This window comes from Austrofundulus limnaeus, unplaced genomic scaffold (assembly GCF_001266775.1).
Source record: "Austrofundulus limnaeus strain Quisiro unplaced genomic scaffold, Austrofundulus_limnaeus-1.0 Scaffold646, whole genome shotgun sequence".
Taxonomy (NCBI): domain Eukaryota; kingdom Metazoa; phylum Chordata; class Actinopteri; order Cyprinodontiformes; family Rivulidae; genus Austrofundulus; species Austrofundulus limnaeus.
The window spans coordinates 38,688-49,408 of NW_013953048.1; the positions used below are offsets into that span (position 1 = coordinate 38,688).

The window sequence follows — 10,721 nt, forward strand, 5'->3', positions numbered from 1 at the left end:
CTTGGATCTGGCATTTCTTGGCCAGCTCCAGGTTCAACATGTCCACTGGCAGGTGGAACTTGGTCTTGGACTTGTTGAAGTCCTTCTTGTACAGAACATCGCTGACAATCTTGCCTGAGTTCATAGCCAGCATGATGAGAGGGTCATCCTGGACACTCAGGGCTCCGATATGGTGACCACACTGTTTGCGGAATCCTGACTTGTACTTGTACTGTGTGGAGATAAGACACAATTGTAAACAGAAGTATACATATACACTGTAAATATGTTAATTATAGAAGGAAAATCATAAACGTATTGAGTGACATGTTCCATACATCACTAATGATGTCTCTTCCATGTTTGGCAGCAATAATAGAGACAGCATCAGGCTTCATATTGTAGCCCTTTCTGAACATCTTCTCAACAGCCTCTCTGTAGATTTTCTAAAATGAAACATATAGACAACACAAAATAATTATAAAATGTAAAAGGAATGGAGAAAYAAAAAGCGGCTGAAAATCAATTACACATACATTGCTGATGTTGTAAGCATTAGCTCTGGACAGCAAAATCTCCGGAATGTCCGGTGTCACGTGGGTCTTAAGTTTATCGGCTTCCCATGCAGCAATGTAGTTTCTCTGTGGAGAGATGAAAAAAAAAAACACAAACATCACAAAGAGTCTTAACAAATTAGATGAAGTACAAACCAAGACTTTGTAACTTTATGATTACCTTATTAATGGTTTCGGCATTTGTTTTGGCTAAGACCATGGGCATGGCGGTCATGTCAGTTTTGTACTTCAGTGTGTCTGGTTTCTGTCTGTACAGACGATCACTGAGAATCTTTGCAGCATTCTTGGCTTTCACCACATCCAAGGAACCAATGGGGATCCACCCTACACCAACGACCTCATCCATGTCAGCTTTGTACACAGCCTGTGGGAAAAAAGCTTGATTTTTAGATTACACAAAAGCAGGAACATGACATGGTGAACTAATGGAGGGACTCACATCACTCTGAAGATCATAGGCTTTCCTGGCCTGGACCACGTCGTTGGAGTCCGGCAGACAGGTCCACTGGTGCAGGCGAGTTCTGTAGTTGAAGTCATTGACTTGGATCTGGCATTTCTTGGCCAGCTCCAGGTTCAACATGTCRACTGGCAGGTGGAACTTAGTCTTGGACTTGTTGAAGTCCTTCTTGTACAGAGCATCACTGGCGATCTTGGCTGAGTTCAGAGCCAGCATGATGAGAGGATCATCTTGGACACAGCGGGCACCGACATGGTGACCAACCTGRTTACGGTATCCTGTCTTGTACTTGTACTGATGAATAAAGAAGAATATTGGTTATACAATTGGAACATTTTTCACATTATGTTAGCTAAATAAACAGACACATAAAACAATACAAGTGACTCACATCGCTGACGATGTCTCTTGAAGCTTTAGCAGCCTTCACAGAGACTGAGTCTGGAGGAAGGAAGTAGCCTTTACTGATGGTTTCTTCAAAACCTTGTCTGTAAAGTTTCTACAAGAAAAAAAAACATTTTAAAATTATTTCATAATCGCTGACAGTGTCTCAGAACTCATTTCAAGAATTCTATCTCTTTTACATTTATTGAACTGAAAATGTAAACAAAACAGCCTCCAATTCTTATTGAAATAACAGTAAACAATCAAACCTACAAGAGAAAAACTTTTTGAAATGACTGCTGCTAAGATAAGAAATCAAATGTGGTGTGATTGATCTTCTTCTTGACTTTGTAAAAAATAATTGACTTACCTTGCTCATGTTGATAGCATTTTGTTGAGAGAGCATGATCTCAGGAGTGTCAGGCATGACGTGCACCTTAGTCTTTTCATTCTCCCATGCTTCTGTGTAATGGCGCTGCAACAAACCACAAACAGTTCTTACTTGAAGCTTTCTACCCAAGAAAAAATGATAAAACAGTTTCTAAATCTAGATCAAGGTTTGTTTTACCTTGTTCATTGTTATGGCATTATTCTTTGCCAGCACAATGTTCATTGCATCAATGGGACTAGTGAAACGAAGGGTGCTAGGGTGCTGGCGGTATGTCCTGTCAGTCAAAATCTCTGCAGCCTTCTTGGCTTTCTCCACATCCAGGGAACCAATGGGGACCCAGCCCAGACCCTGGAGCCACTTTAGGTCAGCTTTATAGACAGCCTGAAATGCAGAACAGCAGATATTTTGCTTTCTGATAGAAACATAAAATCAGAGGTGATTACAAACAAATACAAGTGTAAGACGCACATCACTCTGTAGGTCATATGCAGTTCTAGCCTGGACCACATCGTTGGAGTCCGGCAGACAGGTCCAGTTGTGCAGGTGAGTTCTGTAGTTGAAGTCATTGACTTGGATCTGGCATTTCTTGGCCAGCTCCAGGTTCAACATGTCCACTGGCAGGTGGAACTTGGTCTTGGACTTGTTGAAGTCCTTCTTGTACAGAGCATCACTGGCGATCTTGGCTGAGTTCAGAGCCAGCATGATGAGAGGATCATCCTGGACGCAGCGCGCACCGATGTGGTGGCCGACCTGTTTGCGGTATCCTGTCTTGTACTTGTACTAAACAAAGACCAAAATATTTTTTAAGAATTCAGTGGATACAATTGTTTTGACAACTATATCTAGCTTTCATTCATTTAGCTTGACATTTATAAAAAATAACATTTGCAAATAGGTCACACCATTTTCATACTATACACCAGTGATTCCCAACCAGGGTAAGGGGTACCGAGCATATTACAGGGGATACGTTGAAAAATTTCCCAGGTGTGTAAATAAATAAATAAATAGGACAGATATGTAGGAAKCTATGATTTCCACAATGCATAAAATGCGAACGGAATCACAAAATTGACACAAAATGGAATCAAGTGTAGAACGCGGAATCATAAGGAATTTCCTCATTTGAGGTATTTGATGTATTTTGGACGTTGCTGCTTTCTGCACCTGCCATTACCTGGTTTATTTATTTAATTACTTATTCACTTTCAAGGCAACATATTTAACTTTATGTTTAATTTGAGTTGTAAAGAATAAAATGCCCGAGAATTAAACATTATAGGGGGTTAAATAAATAATTTTCATTTAACAATCAGTTGTTGGACATTACAGTTTTGGAGAATTATCATTACATTTGACAGCGGGGGCACTAGTGGTATGACAAAATGGCTCAGGAGGTACACAAGTCTACAAAGGTTGTGAACCACTGGCATACACAATAATATATAACACAGTTACCTTCCTTTTTTAAGGTGCAGTAATTGACCAGAATGAAAAATCTCTTACATCACTGGCAATGTCCCGGGATGCCCTGGCTGCAATGACGGATACGGCATCACCACGCAGGTCATAGCCCTTCTTCTTGGAATCTTCATTTGCCTGCTTGTACTTTTTCTGCAAACAAACACAAGTAAAGTACATGTCTTTACTATTGAAAGTGCTATAGAAATTTGTTCCCAACACGTGTTTGACCTTAACGTACCACACTGTAGTTGACATTGTTGGCTTTGGCTAAGAGAATGTCCATGGCATCGGGCATGATGTGGATCTTTGTCTTATCATTCTCCCAGGCTTCGATGTAGGCTTTCTACAGTGACAAAAATCAAAAACATGAGAATTTACATCAAATGTAACATTTTCAAGTTTACACATAATAAATCTTTTCTATAMGCAGTAATAATCCACTAAATTGTTGGCTTTGGTGTTATACCTTGTTCATTGTCTGGGCATTGGCCTTTGCCAAAACTACTGGCATGTCCTCAGTGGTGCACTTGAATTTGAAGTTGCTTGGATGCTGACGATACTTTCGTTCACTCAGGACCTCAGCAGCTTTCTTCGCCTTCTCAACATCTAGAGACCCTATGGGCACCCATCCAATACCCTGCATCAACCTTAGGTCCTCTTTGTACACAGCCTGAGCAAAACAAGAAGTAATTCATGTGATAAACGGTGCTTAATGAGACACTGCAAATATGTATTTGAATGTAATTATATTTCCACAGAATAAATGCAAAAATGTAAACGCACATCACTCTGTAGGTCATAAGCATGCCTGGCCTGGACCACATCGTTGGAGTCCGGCAGACAGGTCCATTGGTGCAGGTGAGTTCTGTAGTTGAAGTCATTGACTTGGATCTGGCATTTCTTGGCCAGCTCCAGGTTCAACATGTCCACTGGCAGGTGGAACTTAGTCTTGGACTTGTTGAAGTCCTTCTTGTACAGAGCATCACTSGCGATCTTGGCTGAGTTGACAGCCAGCATCATCAGAGGGTCATCCTGGACACTGCGGGCACCAATGTGGTGACCGACCTGTTTACGGTATCCAGTCTTGTACTTGTACTACAAATGAAAAACAAACCAACTTATCCAAAACGTAGAGATATAGTAAAGTAATTGTGTTGTAACAATCCTGCTTTGATATACGTATTGTGCATCTTATTAGTACTAGTAAGTGTAAATAATTTGTTTGTGCAGTTTTTCAAATTTTTAGAATCTTATATAATTGCAAAGGGAAAAAATAAAAATATTTTACATCACTAGCGATATCTCTGGAGGCCTTTGCTGCTTTAATGGAAACGGCATCACCACGCATGTCATAGCCCTTCTTCTTGGCGTCTTCATTTGCCTGCTTGTACCTTTTCTGAAAATGATCAAAAACATTCCATAGATGTGAAGTCTGTAGCATTTTGTTTTACATACAAAGCATTTGATTTTTTACGTAACATATTTGAATTAAATTGACAATAATATAATGATTTCAGATCAAATTTGGTAACATTAAAACATCTTACCACACTGTAGTTGACATTGTTGGCTTTGGCTAAGAGAATGTCCATGGCATCAGGCATGACATGGATCTTTGTCTTCTCATTCTCCCAGGCTTCGATGTAGGCTCTCTGCAGAGGTGGATAAATGTAGGATTTGAGCTCTTTTAATGTGAAAAKCAATTTTCCTATGTCATATTTATGATTCAGTGAAATTATTTTGAATGAATTTGCACTTCGAGGGCTTTTGAAAACATACTTTGTTCATTATCTGAGCGTTGGACTTAGCAAGTACTACTGGCATGTCCTCAGTGGTGCACTTGAATTTGAAGTTGCTTGGATGCTGACGATACTTTCGTTCACTCAGGACCTCAGCAGCTTTCTTCGCCTTCTCAACATCTAGAGACCCTATGGGCACCCATCCAATACCCTGCATCAACCTMAGGTCCTCTTTGTACACAGCCTGAGCAAAACAAATATAATTTATATTCGAATAACATTTCAATCTAACAAAAGTTATYAACATGACAAAACTTTAAGGAACAACACTTACATCACTCTGTAAGTCATAAGCATGCCTGGCCTGGACCACATCGTTGGAGTCCGGCAGACAGGTCCACTGGTGCAAGTGAGTTCTGTAGTTAAAATCATTGACTTGGATCTGGTTCTTTTTGGCCAGTTCAAGAATCAACATGTCCACTGGCAGGTGGAACTTGGTCTTGGACTTGTTGAAGTCCTTCTTGTACAGAGCATCACTGGCGATCTTGGCTGAGTTGAGAGCCAGCATCATCAGAGGGTCATCCTGGATACTTCGGGCACCAATGTGGTGACCAACCTGCTTACGGTATCCTGTTTTGTACTTGTACTACAAATAAAGAACAAACCAACTTACTAATAAATTGTGCACCAATTTAGTGTCAGTAAGTATAAGAAAGTGTATTTTTTTGTTTGTAGAGCAATATATAATGGCAAAAATAGAGAGAAAAAAATTATATATATTACGTCGCTGGCAATGTCCCTGGAGGCCTTTGCTGCTTTAATGGAAATGGCATCATTGCGCATGTCGTAGCCCTTTTTCTTGGCATCCTCATTTGCCTGCTTGTACGCTTTCTGTGCAAACAAATAAAAACATATTCAGCCATTTTCTTTAAAATGTATCACAAAGCATTACATTTCAGAGACTATGGATCTGCTGTTTACTTTTCATTAAAAGGACTCACCTCGCTGTAGATGACTTTGTTTGCTTTGGCCAGAACGATGTCAATGGCATCGGGCATGACGTGAATGCTGGTCTTGTCTTTGTCCCAAGCTTCAGTATAGGTTTTCTGTAAATATTTTATTTTTCCTTAGTAACCACTCAAACTTATAAACCAACATTGAACATTGCGTAATAGTTCTGTGCTTTAGCTAAGAATAGCTGGACGTGATTTATCAGAGTAATGCAGTAAAGCAGTGAACAGATCTTTTTCTGTTAAGTTTGTATTCTGTTAGTGTCCCAGGCAGACTAACTAGTTTTTAAACTAGGCTGTATCCAAATAAGTACATAGATAACAAAAATGAAAAAGAATCAGGAACAAAAATACATTTATCTTTAGGCTTTGCTTCTCTAAAAAAACATACAATGCAAGAAGGTTTTTGACTATGCAGATGATGCTTTGTTTTTTCTTTGTGTTAAAGTAAAATTCCTTTAGGATTCTAAATTAGGGAGTATGGCAGTGAAGTCATTAGCATTATTGCCACATAGCAAGAACTCCCTTTTTTATGCTGGATAAAACGACCTGTAAATTAAATGAACACACTAACAGAATATATTAAATTAGATAAAATAATGTTTCACATAATTATCTACTTTGCCATTGTTGTTAATCGAAAATAATTATTTTGTAATAAATATTAACCTCCATTTATTTGTTTGGGTCAACTGCTTCCATGTTATTTGCCTACCATACATTTATTAATTATTAGTAAAAACATTTAAACATTATAAAAATGATAAACTAAAAAGCATGGGAGGGAAAAGGTATTTTGCATACCTTGTTCATTATCTGAGCATTGGCCTTAGCCAGTGCCATGGGCATGTCCTCAGTGGTGCACTTGAACTTGAAGTTGCTTGGATGCTGACGGTATTTATGTTCACTCAGGACTAAAGCAGCATTCTTTGCCTTCTCAACATCAAGTGACCCTATAGGCACCCATCCGATACCCTGCATCATCTTCAGATCCTCCTTATACACAGCCTGGATGAAGAACAAGGTTTGTTGTTGTATTATGTCACCATAAAAATAAAAAAATGAAAATTTGTACAGAAATTCCTGGGGATTCTGATGTTATCAGTACATGAAATGGATGTTTTTAGGCGTTATCAGTCCCATACAATGGTTTCAGAGGGTCCCTACTGTGCCTTCTAGGCTTCAGACTGTCCCGACAGTGCCCCCTAGTGGGTTAATATATCAATGACAATGAATGTGTAAATAACCAAAAGATATTGTAGTAAATTTTTTGGTCCGTGTCAGTCTCAAGCCCTGATCTCCTACTCTCTGGTCCGACACTCTACCCATTGCCCTATTTGAAGGCCACAATATACAACTGTTGGAGGGTGGAGTCTTTAGCGCTAACCATGTCATTTGCTCTAAAGTTAACCTTATTGGCTTCAAGCCTCCCATTAACCAGTATTTTATGCCTCATGTTAACCAGACAGTGGTTTTATGCCTCATATTGACCAGATAGTGGTTTTATGCCTCATTAACCAGATAGTGGTTTTATGCCTCATATTAACCAGATAGTGGTTTTATGCCTCATATTAACAATTTTTTATGCCTCATATTAACCAGCTGACAATCAGAAGCCATTCTATGGGYCGGGGAACCTGCTAACCGACACAGGCGGGACATTCTGAAGCCATTCTAGGGGACTGATAACGCCTAATAATGTCCATTTCATGGATGATAACATCCGAAGCGGGTGGAAATTCATACTTACATCACTCTGTATGTTGTACGCATGTCTAGCCTGGACCACATCATTTGAGTCTGGTAGACAGGTCCAGTTATGCAGACGTGTAATATAATTGGCATGGTTGACCTGAATCTGATTCTTTTTGGCCAGCTCAAAGGCTAGCATGTCTACTGGCAGGTGGAACTTGGTCTTGGACTTGTTGAAGTCCTTCTTGTACAGAGCATCACTGGCTATCCTGGCTGAGTTCAGAGCCAGCATGAGCAGAGGGTCGTCCTGGATACAGCGTGCACCGATGTGGTGGCCGACCTGCTTACGGTATCCTGTCTTGTACTTGTACTAATAGAAAGCATGACAGTTTTTAATTACTTCCATCTGTTGGGGTAAAGAAAACAAACATTTTGTAGATGATAATTACACACAGACACTTACATCACTAGCAATAACACAGGAGGCTTTGGCAGCCTGGATTGCGATAGCATCAGCACGGACATTATGGCCCTTCTTCTTGGCCAACTCATTATCCAGTTTGTATAATTTCTGCAAAGGAAAAAGCGAGAKACTTTAGAAATTGAAAAACATCTAAATGTTCAGTGAAATGAAGGTAGCACGCTGTACCTCGCTGTAGTGTTTTCTGTTCTCTCTGGCTAGAACAATATCCATTGCATCTGGCATTACATGGACGGATGTCTTGTCTTTATCCCAGGCTTTTATGTAGGATTTCTACAAACAAACAAAAAAACATTATTGCTCAATAATCTCCAGGTAGTGAATTTAAAATAATCATTAAAAGTTAGTTCTACCTTATCCATAATTTGGTTGTTGGTAGCACACAGAGTCAGATCCATAGAGTGCATGTCCTTGGTGAATTTAAACTTGCTGGGATGTTGACGATATTTTTTCTCACTCAAAACCTGACCAGCTGTTTTTGCTTTCTCAACATCAAGAGAACCAATCGGAACCCATCCTATTCCCTTCATGTAGCTCTCGTAATCCTTCTTATACTCATTCTAAAGTTATAAAAGGCAAAGAAAAACAGTTACAGATAAAATTAAACATTACTGTAAAGTTTTATCAAACAAAAACCTTTGAAATATAATAAAGTAAGTATTTACATACATCGCTAGCAATAAACTGCATGTTACGAGCCAGTTCCAGGTTCATGGCACCCGGGAGGAGCAAATTAGTGTGCTGGATATTTCTGTATCCAGTCATGGTCTGGACAGCAGAGGCCTGCTTGGCCTGAACCACACTCCACATGTCCACTGGAGAGTGATACTTCAGCTTGGCCTTGTGGTAGTCCTTCTTGTAGAGCTTGTCGCTCTGGATCTTAGCCACCTGCATGTAGTGAACCAGGAGGGGGTCGTCCTGCAGGCTGCGGAAACCAACATGGTGGCCTCGTGCCTTCTCATAGGCCAGCTTGTACTTGTACTATGAATGCAAATACATTTAAGTCATTCACCCAGCCTGGATAGATGTCTATAAATATGTGTCTCAAGTTTATTTTATCAGCTTACATTACTGGCAATAATGGTACCCGACTTGGCAGCCAGAATAGGGATGGCATCTGGTTTAAGGTTGTAGCCCTTATTGGCCATCTCCACAAGTCCTGCTTTATAAAGTTTCTGTAAAAACAAAAAAAAGTAAGATAGTGATACAAGTAATATTTTGCATTAACTGCTGGTAAAAAAGAGAACAATTAACCAGTGTCATGAATTCCCCTTACATTGCTCATATTAAGGGCATTAGCTTTAGCCAAGATGATCTCGGGAGCATCTGGCATCACATGGACTTTGAGTTTGTCTTTTTCCCAAGCCTCAGTGTATGCTTTCTGCAAAGAAAGACATTAGAAAAACAAATGATTAATCCTTGTTCTAAACAATACTGCAGGATCATTATACTTGGGATGCACTTCAAATTTAAAAAATGGCACCTTGTTCATGATCTGGTTGTTGGCAGTAGACAGAACCAAGTCCATGGAGTCCATAAGTTTGCTGAACTTGTGTTTCGATGGATGAGAGCGGTACTTCTTTTCACTCAAAATGTTCCCACCCACTTTAGCTGTCTCAACAGAAAGTGAACCAATCGGGACCCATCCTATTCCCTTCATGTAGCAGTCATAATCCTTCTTATACTCATTCTAAAGGTAGAAAACACACAGAAGAACTGATTGTAAGCCAATGCATCATGGTTGCATACAATATAAAAGGGACAATCTTTACATACGTCACTGGCAATAAACTGCATGTTACGAGCCAGTTCCAGGTTCATGGCACCCGGGAGGAGCAAATTAGTGTGCTGGATATTTCTGTATCCAGTCATGGTCTGNGCAATAAACTGCATGTTACGAGCCAGTTCCAGGTTCATGGCACCCGGGAGGAGCAAATTAGTGTGCTGGATATTTCTGTATCCAGTCATGGTCTGGACAGCAGAGGCCTGCTTGGCCTGAACCACACTCCACATGTCCACTGGAGAGTGATACTTCAGCTTGGCCTTGTGGTAGTCCTTCTTGTAGAGCTTGTCGCTCTGGATCTTAGCCACCTGCATGTAGTGAACCAGGAGGGGGTCGTCCTGCAGGCTGCGGAAACCAACATGGTGGCCTCGTGCCTTCTCATAGGCCAGCTTGTACTTGTACTGCAATGATAAACAGATTGTTATTTTTCAAATCTACGTTCTTCCATGTGTGATAAGCACAATTTGTCGTTAACTTACATTACTAGCAATGGTTGTTCCAGACTTGGCAGCTAAGATGGGGATGGCATCTGCTTTTAGGTTGTAGCCCTTATTGGCCATCTCCACCACACCAGCTTTGTAAAGTTTCTGTAAAAAATAAATAATATTGTTATGATCCTGTTCCTGTCTGTCATGCTTGTCATCACCCTGCTCCTGTCAGTCTTGTCTTGCTCATTGCCTCTGCCCCTCCCGTCACTGAAAACTCAATCAGCTCATTTTACTCACCTGTTCCTGTCAGTATAAAACTCAGCTCCAGCCTCCAGTCC

General features: G+C 40.2%; 1 protein-coding gene across 1 annotated transcript in view; it reads right to left on the bottom strand.

Annotated features, from left to right (window-relative positions):
• Nucleotides 1-10,721, bottom strand: part of LOC106531518 (nebulin) — a gene marked incomplete at its 3' end in the record, with an annotated part of 76,783 nt that overhangs the window by 35,781 nt on the left and 30,281 nt on the right. The window contains 25 exon segments of the mRNA XM_014027397.1: nt 1-211; nt 318-425; nt 516-620; nt 715-918; nt 994-1,305; nt 1,403-1,510; nt 1,766-1,870; nt 1,964-2,167; nt 2,255-2,566; nt 3,293-3,400; nt 3,489-3,593; nt 3,717-3,920; nt 4,034-4,345; nt 4,539-4,646; nt 4,798-4,902; nt 5,030-5,233; nt 5,324-5,635; nt 5,773-5,880; nt 5,991-6,095; nt 6,804-7,007; nt 7,750-8,061; nt 8,155-8,262; nt 8,341-8,445; nt 8,526-8,732; nt 8,842-9,084. Coding sequence (XP_013882851.1) covers nt 1-211; nt 318-425; nt 516-620; nt 715-918; nt 994-1,305; nt 1,403-1,510; nt 1,766-1,870; nt 1,964-2,167; nt 2,255-2,566; nt 3,293-3,400; nt 3,489-3,593; nt 3,717-3,920; nt 4,034-4,345; nt 4,539-4,646; nt 4,798-4,902; nt 5,030-5,233; nt 5,324-5,635; nt 5,773-5,880; nt 5,991-6,095; nt 6,804-7,007; nt 7,750-8,061; nt 8,155-8,262; nt 8,341-8,445; nt 8,526-8,732; nt 8,842-9,084 — 4,519 coding nt within the window.